The 13,298-nt window shown below is 48.1% G+C and overlaps 4 protein-coding genes across 4 annotated transcripts; 2 read left to right on the forward strand and 2 right to left on the reverse strand.

Moving 5' to 3' along the window:
* Window positions 1–1,661: 1,661 nt before the first annotated feature.
* Window positions 1,662–3,983, forward strand: GIQ15_05623 (eukaryotic ribosome biogenesis protein 1; the record flags this gene model as incomplete). Its single annotated transcript, XM_033553040.1, has 1 exon — window positions 1,662–3,983. The coding sequence occupies one exon, from the start codon at window positions 1,662–1,664 to the stop codon at window positions 3,981–3,983; it is 2,322 nt and encodes a 773-aa protein (XP_033404184.1).
* Window positions 3,984–4,143: 160 nt separating this feature from the next.
* Window positions 4,144–6,499, reverse strand: GIQ15_05624 (ribosome biogenesis ATPase RIX7; the record flags this gene model as incomplete). Its single annotated transcript, XM_033553041.1, has 3 exons — window positions 4,144–6,060; window positions 6,131–6,379; window positions 6,440–6,499. The coding sequence occupies 3 exons, from the start codon at window positions 6,497–6,499 to the stop codon at window positions 4,144–4,146; spliced, it is 2,226 nt and encodes a 741-aa protein (XP_033404185.1).
* A 1,462-nt stretch (window positions 6,500–7,961) lies between these two features.
* Window positions 7,962–11,247, reverse strand: GIQ15_05625 (protein of unknown function DUF1605; the record flags this gene model as incomplete). The annotated part of the gene is made up of 5 exons (XM_033553042.1): window positions 7,962–8,388; window positions 8,539–8,793; window positions 9,164–9,264; window positions 9,320–10,954; window positions 11,023–11,247. 5 exons carry the CDS (start codon window positions 11,245–11,247, stop codon window positions 7,962–7,964), a joined length of 2,643 nt encoding a protein of 880 aa, XP_033404186.1.
* Window positions 11,248–11,644: 397 nt separating this feature from the next.
* On the forward strand, window positions 11,645–13,176 carry GIQ15_05626 (CUE domain-containing protein 5; the record flags this gene model as incomplete). The annotated part of the gene is made up of 5 exons (XM_033553043.1): window positions 11,645–11,665; window positions 11,740–12,049; window positions 12,111–12,371; window positions 12,438–12,725; window positions 12,803–13,176. 5 exons carry the CDS (start codon window positions 11,645–11,647, stop codon window positions 13,174–13,176), a joined length of 1,254 nt encoding a protein of 417 aa, XP_033404187.1.
* Between the last annotated feature and the right edge of the window lie 122 nt (window positions 13,177–13,298).

The following is a 13,298-nucleotide window of genomic DNA, read 5'->3' on the forward strand; positions in this document are numbered from 1 at the left end:
TGATATTCTTTAGCATTAAACGCGAATCTGTCGATAGTTTGCCTTGCATTACCAGCGATGCGAAGGCATAGGAAATCAGGTTCCTTTTGGCCAATGGGGGCAAGATTCTGTGCATGGTGGTCTTGTGGGCAACTGGCGTTAACTAGGGGCATTCTAGTAGCATGCCATCGCATCTGGCGCGCCTCCATCTCTTCTATTAGACTCAAAAGGCTAGGAGTCTCTTCGCATTGGCTTTGGACAAGGGGGACGTTGGGAGGCGTAATGTTACCGATAACTCCATATCGAACAACTTGGTGTAGCCAATCTTTCCAAAAGGATTTGCGGAACTCGTCATCGGCCGGAAGTGAGTTAATATAAGATGAACCAAGTGTCTCCGTTCCAAGAGGTTCACCATCCTTTAATGAGATTTCAAGCCAGGAATTAGCCATGCATGTGAGTAGGGTTCCTAGCAACATAAGATTCTGCACTGCAGAGCTGTATGCATTTGGGCAGATTTCACAGCGTAACACAGTACATGCCGTCTTAGCTGCATTGTATAAAGTAATCAGAGTGTTCGGGGAGAGAGGGAAAGAGTTGAGTGATGTAAGGGAGCTAAGGGAAAGATATAGATGTGACAAGCACGGACAGGGTGCCAGTGTCTGCGGAAGCCCTGATGGTACCGGGCTGCCGTTGCTCGTAATTGAACTAGCTTCCAGGCTATTTTGAGATGGTGAGACCATTGGTGTGATTTGGGAGTAGTCAATGTCTCGTGGTATAAGGGCTGAAGACTCCGGGGGAGCGGGCTGCAGTGACTCTCCTAGTCCAGATAATGGACCATCGCTCATAAAAGGTCCAGGCCGCACATCGTACGTGTTCCGCATAAAGGTTTTATAGATTGCCGGACACATATTGCTAGCCTCGAACGTTCCTAGTGCGTCTGGCGTACTATATGTCGAGTCTGCTTCACCCAGCCTCCCGGTGCTACGCAACACAGTCTTGCTGTTGATTTCGTCCAGCTTTCTAGCCGACTTCGGTGGCCGGCCCATCTGCTTCTGGAACGAATAGTGACAATAGATGCCATGCCTAGTACATCGGCGACAGCCCTCTATTTCTCCTGTGCACTTCAGTTTACGTTTTCCTGACCCATTAGAACGGTCCGTCAGCATGTCATATCCCGCCAACGTAGTTCTTGTAATGAAAAACCAAAGCTTACTGCATTCATCACAAGCGGCATGTCTCTTTGGCGCCTCTGCTGGTTTGCTGGAGGACAAGGGATCCTGTTGTACGAGAGGTAGTGACTGGTCAAGCAAGTTGAATGCGGCTGGCTGTCCGGCATCCATCTTGAGATCTGAACTGCCTCCGGCCCTCGAGGGTATATATTACAAGCCTATGGATAACAGGCCCTTTCTATCAAGGCCGCCACCCTTCCCGTCAGCCTATAATATAGAGTAGGGATAAATAAACGCCATCAGTGCTTATAAGAAACGTCGGTAGATGTTCTCGCGGTTAAACTACTTTATCCCAGTTGAGGTCCATCCTGCTTATGTAAGATGTACCTTGGTATCCACTTCTTGCTCAAGGAAAAAAAAAATCTACTTTGATATTTCAATGTCAATTTCCGGAGCTTTTGCACAACGCAAAAAGAGGAAGAGATATTGAGTGATTTCTCTTGCTCCCCAGTCATGGCGCCCTCGATGGAATCTAGGAAACGCAAGGCTGTCACAAAAGATATCGAAGGAGACACGCATATTGTATCCGGCGAGGAGTTTCGCTTCGACTCCTCCGCATCCAAGAACTCAGACGATTCGGAAATTGAACTTATTGACGACGTCAGTGACGAAAGCGAAGATGAGTCGATCGATGGCGATTTGATACCGAAAGGCCAACTGCCGCTTCATACTAAGAATGGGAAACGAGGAAAGGCCGGTAATTCCTCGTTAGAGAACGGTGGGGTTGAAGTTCAGGATGAAGATGAAGAAGCTGTCAATTTCCGTATAATGAAGGATGCAAATGGCAACGAACGATATGTCTATGATGAGATAGACCCCGATGACAATTCCGATCTCTCTGACGGGGATGAAAATGGGAACACAATTGGCAATATCCCCACTTCGTTTTACGACGCCTACCCTCACATTGGTTATAACATCAATGGCAAAAAGATCATGCGTCCTGCGAAGGGAGAAGCACTGGATGCGCTTCTCGATACCATTGAAATACCCAAAGGTTGGACCGGCTTGACTGATCCAGCTACAGGAAAACCGCTACAGTTGAGCCAGGAGGAGTTGACTCTCCTCAGCAAATTACAAATGAATGAGGTCACTCAAGATGGATACAATCCATATCAGCCCACTGTCGAGTATTTCACAAGCAAAGAGGAGATCATGCCACTAAGCGCCGCCCCTGAGCCCAAAAGGAGATTTGTGGCGTCGAAACATGAAGCCAAGCGAGTGATGAAGATGGTAAAGGCGATTAGAGAAGGAAGAATATTGCCGTACAAAGCGCCTGAGGAGGAGGACGAGTCGAAAGACAACATACAGACCTTTGATCTCTGGGCCAACGAGACCCCCCGCGACGATCACCCAATGCATATCCCAGCGCCAAAGCTACCCCCACCGGGCTACGAAGAGAGCTACCACCCTCCACCTGAATATCTACCCGACGAAAAGGAGAGAAAAGCCTGGGAAAAACAGGACCCAGAGGACCGCGAGACTCCATTCTTGCCTAAAGATTATGGCTCCCTTAGGAAAGTTCCCGGATTTGAAACATTTGTTAAAGAAAAATTCGAACGCTGTCTCGACCTGTATTTGGCACCCAGAGTACGCAGGAATAAATTAAATATCGACCCGAGCAGCTTACTACCCAAATTGCCGAGCCCCGAAGAATTGAAGCCGTTTCCAACCACCTGTTCAGCGCTATTCCGAGGCCACAAGGGTCGCGTTCGGAGTGTTGCTGTTGATCCAACAGGGCTATGGTTGGCCAGTGGTGGAGATGACGGTACAGTTCGCGTGTGGGAACTTCTTACAGGTCGCCAATTATGGAGCGTGCAATTGAACGATGACGGACCAGTCAATGTGGTCCGGTGGAGGCCTGGAAAGGACGAAGTTGTGCTATCTGCCGCTGCAGGAGAAGCCGTATACCTAATGATACCAGATATCCTAGGCCCTGAGCTTGAATCAGCCAGTCTCGAAGCCGTGGATGCTGGATGGGGCTATGCGGCTACGACTTCTAAAGGGGCTCAAAGCACCGAACAGAAAGCGTCCAAGGTCCAATGGGCCCGTCCACTACCCTCTCTCGCTGACAATGGGGTATATGCTACCATACCGCTGGGTCACAATGTCAAGTCGATATCATGGCATCGTCGTGGTGATTATTTTGTCACAGTTTGCCCTGCCTCATCGACACCAGTCTCGCTCGCTGTTGCGATCCATACCCTTTCCAAACACTCAACACAGTACCCGTTCCGCAAACGTATCAAGGGAGGTGGCCCTCCTCAGACAGCCCATTTCCACCCCGCCAAGCCCATCCTTTATGTTGCAAATCAACGCACTATCCGATCTTATGATCTTTCCCGGCAGACTTTGTTGAAGATCCTTCAACCTGGCGCTCGCTGGATATCATCCTTCGATATTCATCCAACGTCCTCCATAACTTCGGGAGACAATCTGATTGTGGGATCCTATGATCGTCGCCTCCTGTGGCATGATGTTGACCTATCCGATCGGCCATATAAAGCTTTACGTTATCATAGTAAAGCCATTCGTGCAGTGAAGTACCACCCCCGCTACCCACTTTTCATCGATTGTAGTGATGATGGGCTGCTTCAGATTTTCCACGGCAGCGTCACTGGCGACTTAATGAGCAATGCCAACATTGTGCCATTAAAGGTTCTCCGTGGTCATAAAGTCGTTGGAGATTTGGGTGTACTGGATGTTGACTGGCATCCTAGGGAGGCGTGGTGTGTCAGTGCTGGTGCAGATGGTACTTGTAGACTTTGGATGTAGTGAGAACTAATTCAAGCGTTTATTTATGTTTGTTTATAGAGCCAAGTGCCTCCATGGCTATGGAGGATATCTAATTTGTTACCAAAACTGGGTATCAATTATGCAATACAAAATTTGGGTGCACGAGTACTTTCTATAATGCTGTAGTTAGCTCCGTCTTCTAAAACGCACTGCCCCCTCCCCATACCCTCTTCAGGCTTTCATATTTTTTCATATCCGTTACGCTAGGCCGTATCTGCTGCTTTGCAGCAATGAAGTCTTCGAATTTGATAGTGTCTCTTCGTTTTATTGCAGAATAACCTGCACGGCGTAGCAAAGAGCCTAGGTCCGCTCCGCTAAATCCTTCACAGGATCGTGCCAATTCCTCCAGATCTTCAGTCATTTCGATAGGCAAGTTCCGCACAAGGGTCCGTAGGACCTCTGGCCGTTCGTCTCTTCCAGGCAAGTTGACAAAGAGTAACGTCTCAAGACGACCTGGCCGAAGCATGGCTGGATCAATGATGTCAGGCCTATTGGTTGCTGCTATCACATAAATACCATTCCTTGAGCTTCCGAGCCCGTCCAGTTCAGTGAGCAGCGTATTAACAACGCGTGCTGACGCCTCTGACATGGTATCGTCTCGCCGAGGAACCAGAGCATCCAGCTCGTCGAAGAAAATAACACACGGAACAGAGGATCGAGCGCGAGAGAAGACTTGTCGTACAGCACGTTCAGATTCACCCACGTACTTGTTGAGAAGCTCAGGTCCCTTTATACTGATGAAGTTTGCACGGGATTCGTTGGCCACAGCTTTGGCAAGTAGGGTTTTACCACATCCTGGAGGGCCCCAGAGAAGGACACCAGTGGGCGCAGATATTCCAACACTGGAATAGATTTCAGGATTCCGTATCGGCTCGACTATGGCCGTTACAAGCTCCTCCCGTATAGAGCCAAGTGAGCCAATATCTGCCCAGGTAGTAGCAGGAATAGTTGCGAATCCTTCTCGTTTCGAAGATGGTTGAATCTTAGGGAGTGCAGTAAGGAAATCGGCATTGGAGACGTATATCTGTGGATCTGCCTCATGAGGAGTCCCACGAGCACGCTTTATGAGTTGGCGAAGTTCCAGAACCTTTTTACTCACCCCATTTGAGGGTTCCTCGATATCCATTTCTTCTCCTGGAGACGTTTTTAGCAAATCAAGATAACGTTTTATAGCAGCTGTTGCGGCTGTAGAAACCAAATCGTTCAAATCTGCACCAACGAAGCCTGCCGTCCCTTTCGCTAGGAATTTAAAATCCAAATCATCTGCTAAATTCATATCCCTCGTTAAGGCCCGGAGTATCTGTTCTCTCACAGGCTCACTAGGAACTGTTAGATTAATTTCTTTATCAAATCGCCCCCCACGCCGCAATGCGGGGTCGAGACTGTCAGGTCGGTTTGTAGCAGCTAAAACGATCACAGGCTTTCCATCGGTTTTCGCCAATGCTAAGTCGTCCATGCAGGTGAGTAGTTGCGCAACAATTCGCTTCTCCATCTCTCTCTGCGCACTCTCACGTTTTGGTGTAATTGCATCGATTTCATCCATAAATATCAGACATGGGGCCACCTTTTTGGCTTCCTCGAAATGGTCACGTAATGCTTTTTCAGACTCGCCAGACATCCCTGAAATGATTGACGGAGCCGATATCGCGATAAAAGGTACACCTAATTCGGCAGCAAATGCGTTGGCAATCATCGTTTTACCGCAACCCGGTGGTCCATGAAGAAGCACTCCGCGAGGGGGCTGTACATTTGACGAAGAAAATATTTGTGGTCTAGTCATCGGAAGGACAATCAACTCTTCTAGTTGTTGTATAATATCATCCACGCCTCCCAAATCCGCTAGGCTCACATGAGTTGGCGGTGATTTGTCAATGGAGCTTTCTGGTTTCCGTCGTTTTGGAGCAGACTCGCCCCCAGCCCCTCGGCGTTTGCTAGCTGTCACACGTAGGGACGACACGTCTGGGGTTGTGTTTTCTGAGGGCCTTTGTGATGACGACTGAGCTTTTGGTTGCGGAGCCCACATGTTGACAATGCTCTTGTTCAAACCATTCGACTCCTATAGGAATATTAGAACATTGCCGAGTTATAGGTTGACAGGACTCAACTGTAGGGTTGGGGGTTCCTACATCGGGTTTATTCTCTTCCAGGCCCTCGAAATCGCCTTCAATTATATCCCCATCTTCCTCCACCGCTCGGTCCTGCTTAAAGATGTCCAAGACCCGTTCAATGCTATCTTCAAGCACCTTTTTTGGCCTGCGATTTAGACTGGAATTTGACCGTCGGATTCTGTCATATATAGTATGCGCCACTAAAGATAGCGGCTCCCCGGTTTCGTCAAGATGTTGTTCGTCAAGCTTGCGGATTGCTTGGTAGATCTGCCATGGAAGTGGTTAGCTCCATTGAAGGAGAGAAAGTCCTGTAACCGCAAAACTTACTTCTTTGTCGAGGCCATGTCCGAGGCTTGCGGACTTGTTCCCACGGTATCTGGGCGCCATCCTGAATATCTACCTGGAAACCGTCCACTTATCACTTCGTGGACTTCGAAATCACAAAAAAATAAGCTATGTGGAGTTTTATTTTTCCGGGAGATAGCCGGGAACGGGGAACCTTAAATCCTTATCGATAAGGCCGCCTAAAACGATGTCATCAAGGGCCAAGTTCCACGAGATAGGGACAAAGGCCTGCCATGAAAGACGATGCGCAGCCCTTGGATGCAGGATATCGGCCATAGCAAAGATGGGTAACACTGCGAGCACACATAAGATTTCGGCGCAAGATAAGTACGTGTCATGTCATGTCGCAGTAGCCGGCGGCTGCCTTGTACATGCCCAAACACCCTTGCATCGATATCCTGACCATTCAGAACCAAACCGGCTAACTCGTTGTCCTGGCACTTTTTGCTTGTTGTCTTCGAATAAATTAGAGCAATCCTCGATCTCAAAAATCAGCGCGATAAACTGCACCAATACCAAAGACGGATAACGGTTCTGACTGATCGCGAGACCGAGATCGCCCGCCAGTGCCTTGCGCGAAATGACCGCCCTCGGGCGCTATTAGCCCTGCGGCGGAAAAAATACCAACAATCTCTCCTTGAAAAGACTGATGCGCAGCTTGAACAGTTGGAGAAACTAACCGGGAGCGTGGAATTCGCCTTGGTACAGAAGGACATTTTGTTCGGTCTAAATCAAGGCAACAAAGTCTTACAGGCGATACATCGGGAAATGGGAGGTATAGAAGGCGTAGAAAAGCTCATGGGTGAAACGGAGGAAGCCAGGGCTTACCAAGAGGTAACCTCACCTTATGTCTGATCTTCTTCTTCAATACTCGTATCTAACAGGTGTTTTCGTGCAGGAAATAAGCCAATTAATCAGAGGGCAGATCTCCACTCAGGATGAAGAGGACGTAGAAGATGAGCTGGAGAAACTTGAGTTGCAAGTTTCGGATCGAGTTAAACTCCCTAATGCTCCGACTACTTCTTTGGAAAATGAAACAGAGCAACCTCAGGAAGCAGCGCCAGCGAAAGCTAGAGAACCAATTGCGGAGTAGGGTCAAGTGGCCATTGGTGTGGGTTCCCTTCTTTTACTTCACATCCATAGATTTGCATGGCGATACATGCAGGAGTTTCGGTATAACTTCATATTTTGCCTGGTCACTGTCGATACTAATATTTCATATAACCTACTCTGTATATATTGCTCTTCTTGCCCCACATTCGTTCTTCATGTTCTATACTTTATGTATAGCGGGATTGAATAAGTAAACGGTGTATCTTTGCATATTTTTGAGCTTCAAGGAATGGGGATGACACTATAGCAAGTATAATAGAATTTGCCAGCCTGGATAATAGCCTGCTGAGGAATGCTACATAAATCGAGTCGTCAGCCGGAGCGTGCATCTTTACAATTCAAAAACAGCGTCAAAATATGCATCAAAGTCATTGATTCTTGAGGTCAAATATCATTTCCCGGTTCCGATGGTTTTGCCCACTCCATCAACTCCCTGAATCACAGTGTGGTCCTTTGGGTTTGCAGCAGCTTCATATAGGAAAGTAATCGGCTCCTTGTTCAAAGCCATAAAATCTCCCTTGAAACCAATATATCCCACTCTAGTGACGTCTTCTTCACCGTGGCTCCAATTGTCTTCGAAGAACAAGGTTACCGATGTTGTCCCGTTCCAAACTGCACGGTTTAGTGGGATTTCCAGCACATCTGTCTGTGAACCAGTTAGGGATTGAGGGACAGAAATTGTCTGGGTTGGTGAGAGGTCCGATGCCGTGGAAAAGTCAAGGTCGGGACGGTTTCGGAACAGTTTTACTGTATTTGGAGCCGAAGGTGATGGTTCCGCGTATATTAATACCGAGTGTAATTTCACTTGGCCAGCAAATCTATACACAAGTTAGCATCAATCACCAGAGCCTTATACAACTTGGTGTGCCATGGATATGCTCTCCTAGCTAGCAGGAAATAGTTCAGCGGTTTCGAGTATACTGGGGCAAGAACCATGCTGACGGATGGAGGGTATAAGGGCCACTGACGGGATATGCATAAGCAGCTGCTCGTCTGCATCGCTTTCAAGCTGAGGTTCAACTTCTAGACGTTGGTCCCAGGGCTTTTTTACAATCGCAGCGCCCGCTTTCGGTTCTGACTCGTTCAGTGTCACGATTTTATCAAAATCAACTTGCTTATAGAGCAGGGATTGGACTGCGGGGACGACGTCATTGCTATGGTCGTGGCCAGCTTCATCATGACAACCATGGCCGTGGCCGTGGCCGTGGTGATGGTGAGGCATCCTGAAAGTTCGTAGTCCACGTTATAAATGCTTTTATTATGGCTGGGTATATCTTTGGCGAGGAGTGATAGATAACGTTGGTGGGATAAAAATATATTTAGGATTTAACAAAGTAAATATACCCATGATCGCCAAGTTTGCTCCGCATAAACTCACGTCAGAATTCATAGGAAATCCAAGACCGGTACGTCACATAAACCAACATGTATATGGAGTAGGTTACCGGTAACAGCAATGGAATAATATATCTTTTACCTTGGATTTATATCAGAAGTCCACAAAATTAATAAAATAGTGGCAGTGGACGTTTTATCATGTGTATTATAGTTTAACGGCTTTACTTCTTGACTTGATAATAGTCCGGCGCATACTCAAGCAGCCAGGGCTTTTCTATTTTTGCGATATCTTTGATAAACGTTTTAGTGCTGGTTTGCAGGATTTCGTTGAAAATCACCCACTCTGCTTTGCGGTTCTATACATCCAAATTCAGCATTTAGCATGTACTAAAGGGGTTAATGACAACTTACAAACATAAGAGAACTTGGATGGGCGTGCAAGGTCATTCCCCCGGTGATGCTTTTAAAAGTTCCATCGGGCTGCATTTTAGCTGCATGTCCGAAGAAACCGGTGGTAAGGCATCGTTGGATATTCTCGGTAGTGACGGGGTTCGTACTGAGCTCCCGTTTACTGACGTCAATCCCAAAACGTTTGAGATGATTTTCAAGCTGTACACGAACACTAATAGCTTTCATCATGGATTTGTGAACAAGGGAGTTGTCCTTGCACCACTTCGGTGCTTTCTTCCCCTTGGTAACGAAGGCATGGTAGATGTTTAGGTATGTCAAATGATCTCCTTCCTCAACAGCGAACTGTCGTATAGCTGGTGATATTCCACGTTTTTCATCTTGGTTGGACCAGATAGTATCTTGAAGTGTTGTCATCGCTGCAATGGATAATATTTCGCCAAGACAGCCGAATTTCGTTGAGCTCAGCAGTACTTTTGCCATCATGGGGTTAACTGGAAGTTCTGCCATTTGGATTCCAAGAGGTTTGGAGAGTTTGGCATAATCATCTATTGCGCCTAGAGAGGAGAGAAGTTGAAACGCTCGTACAAAAAGCTCAGATGGTGGTGGTGATATGTAATCGAATCGTACAACATTATCTATCCCTAGGGATTTTAGCTGTAAGATGATTGGCGCCAAATTTGAACGTTGAATTTCGGGGACGGTCTCCTCACTCAGCGAGAGGAATGACTGCTCGGTATATAGTCGAAAGCACTTCCCTGGTTTCGTTCTCCCTGCGCGGCCTGCCCGTTGTGTCGCTGATGCTTTCGAGATGGGGACTGTCGTCAGCTTTTCAATGCCCGTGGCTGGGTCATAGGCCCGAAGCTTTGAGAATCCACAGTCCACGACATATACTATCCCGTCAATCGTGACCGACGCCTCAGCCACATTGGTAGAGACAATCACTTTCCGCGTGTTTATAGGGGCGGGCTCAAAAGCGTATAGCTGTTGTTCAACAGTCAACCCAGCATAAAGTGGCACCGGTAGAAGTGCTGCCCCTTTCTCGTCTAAGAGAGCAGCCTGTTCTGAGATTTTCTGGGTTGCCGTATTTATCTCGTCCCGACCTGTAAGGAATAGGAGGATGTCTCCATCCGGCTCACTGGTGTGGATATCAAAGACGGTTTTAACAGCTCGTTCAATGTAGTCTTCTGCTGGGGTCTCCAAGTATAGACAATCCACAGGATACATCTTGCCTCGCAAGGTAATAATCTTTGTGATGTCATTGTCCTCGTCGATTTCATTTGTAGCTTGGTCGCCTCCTACAAAGAAGTTCACGTAGTCCTCAGCTTTGAGTGTGGCACTACTCACCACAATACGTAGTTCCGGTCTGCGTTTCCTGATTTTTTTGAGTACACCAAGTAGCACGTCGGTGCTAATTGACCTTTCATGCGCCTCGTCAACCATGATTACAGAGTAGCGAGAGAGCAGGGGATCTACCAGAGCCTCCCGCAGCAGCAGACCGTCTGTCACGAACTTGATCCGTGTTGCAGCCGAGGTGACATCTTCGAATCTGATCGAGTAGCCCACCTTTTGACCAAGTTGACACTTAGTCTCTGCTGCAACGCGGGCTGCAACCGATGTAACGGCCACCCGCCTTGGCTGTGAAGGTGTCAGTAATCTTCTGCTACATGAATAAAAGAAGTATACAGCTTTGAAGGCGAACTCACCTGAGTAATAGCAATCTGCTTCCCATCATTGCACCATCCGGCCTGCTCAAGAAATTGGGGGAGCTGGGTGGTTTTCCCACTCCCAGTCTCACCAACCAGGATCACGATCGGGTACTTTTCAATACCATAGAGCAATGCCTGCCTGTGCCGCGATATTGGCAGGAGTTCTGCAGGCTTGTAGAGCGAGGGAACAAAGGATCCCGAAGTATCAAATTCTGAGTCCATCCGTGGTATCAAAAAACTAATTCAGCGAGGGTATAATGATTGGCGTTGACATCAGCCATAGCTAGAGAACACGAGCGTATCAACACTGCAATCCTGCTAAGCCGCAATGTATGCCAATAGTTAGTTGACCAGAGACATCTTTTTTTTATATAGAAGTGGGCTGTGTTTAGGCGATTACATAATACACGAAGTTTGATGGCGTCACAACTTCTTCGACTGTAGGAAAAGGAAAAGGGAACCTCGCATTTCTTCTAGATTCTCGACACGTATCTTGATATTTAACAGTCGCGGGCTTGATAGGGACGCCTCTATTACTCGATCTTAAAGCGCCCTTGCTACTTTTGGTCTTAGCCTGGAATATAACTGCGAATACCAGCAAAATATATACTGTTTCGTAATGGCAGACACAGACAAAGTGGTATGTTAGTTAGGCAACCCTCTTTCACAATCCAATCCCACGATGCAGGCAACCAGCTAAATTCTACGGTACAGGGCACCACCCCGAAGAAGACATCGGCGGGCAGCATCAATCCCGAATCCCCAACTACTGCGCGTCCGCTTGATTTCGACGACGAACCGCAAGAATCTGGACTAGCATCAGCGCCCATCAGCAGCAGGTCGTCCTCACAGCTAAATCTTGCGAACCAGGCGGCAGGAATGCAGTCGCAGCGCCCCTCCAACCCCCATCAGAAAATTACAGAGGACCTTAGGGAGGCTTTCCCGAACATAGATGCCCCTGTCATAAAGGCGGTAGTTGTTGCTAGTGACGGAAATGTTGAGAGGGCCTTTAATGCATTGCTCGGTGGGTGAATTGTGTGTCATTACGTTTTTTAAGGAGACGGGCTGTAACTGATTTGTGGCAGGTATGTCGGACCCGGATGCACAAGACGATGTCCGTCCTGCGATGCCCCCTCGCCCTGTAAGCGGGGTGCCAACCTCCACGGCCCAAAGCCAGCTTGAAGACGACGAGAGATATGCACGTCAGCTAGCAGAACATTATAGTGGCTCTGATCGACAACGGGGCTTTCCGCAGTCTCCATGGGAGCATGGGCCGGCATCAGGGCAAAGGGGGACGGGCTTAAAGCCAAACGAGCTGTATGATCGGGAACATAGCTTTATTGATGGTGAGCCGAGGAACACCAGACTTTATTATTGCTGCAGCAGCACTTCTAACAGAGATATATTTACAGACGACCTGCCAATAATTAAGGAGAATATTCGCAAAGGGTTCCTAGAAACTCAGTCGAGGGTGAACACCTGGGTGGAGAATTTCAAGAAGAGACTCGATGGGGAGGAGTCCGACGAGGACGCGCAGCATGGACATAGGCAAAGACAATATACAAATGCCCATAACGACCAGGGTTATCCGAACAGGCGGAGTACAGAGCACAGGCGGAGCGTAGACCGTGAGCGATATGACGCCGACCCTCATGTGCTAGGTGATGACTTCTCCTCGCTTGAGCTCCGGGATAATGAAGGTACAGCTCAATTTTCTATACTTGTTTGGTTTTTTGTTTGGTTTTTTTCAAACTTGACTGACTCCGGCCAACCACAGTCCCCCCACCGCGTCCTCCTCGCCCTCAAGCGAACCCAGATTTATTCAAAGCCAAGAGCGCGTCCCCAGACCGCCGCAAGGTTTCGTTCCAGGAGGGCCCTCCGGAAGAGATCCAGGATTCGTACTCTGGATCTAACTCTCGAACCACGTCCGCGAACAAGTCGAGCAAGTGGCAGCCGCTCTCAGCCGTCGAGCCATCACCCGTGGCTGACAACGACCCGTTCAGCCTTGGAGATAGTGACGATGAGAAGGACACGAAGCCAAAGGATGCGAAGACCGATGAAGCAAACGGAAAGAAGACTACGACCGAGACGACTGCTGGAAAGAGTGACCAAACCAAGGACAATCGGGCCAGCGTGCAGGATGGGATATAGCAGAGCCTCAAGCGTTGAAATCTACTGCGTATTGGTATGATTGCGATGGAATTGGATTCTTATATTAAATTGCACTGAATCCTCACCACCAATAAATATCTGTTCATGCAACTATACCGAGG

The sequence above is a fragment of the Arthroderma uncinatum genome (genome assembly GCF_011692745.1).
Source record: "Arthroderma uncinatum strain CBS 119779 chromosome Unknown scaffold4, whole genome shotgun sequence".
Classification (NCBI taxonomy): domain Eukaryota; kingdom Fungi; phylum Ascomycota; class Eurotiomycetes; order Onygenales; family Arthrodermataceae; genus Arthroderma; species Arthroderma uncinatum.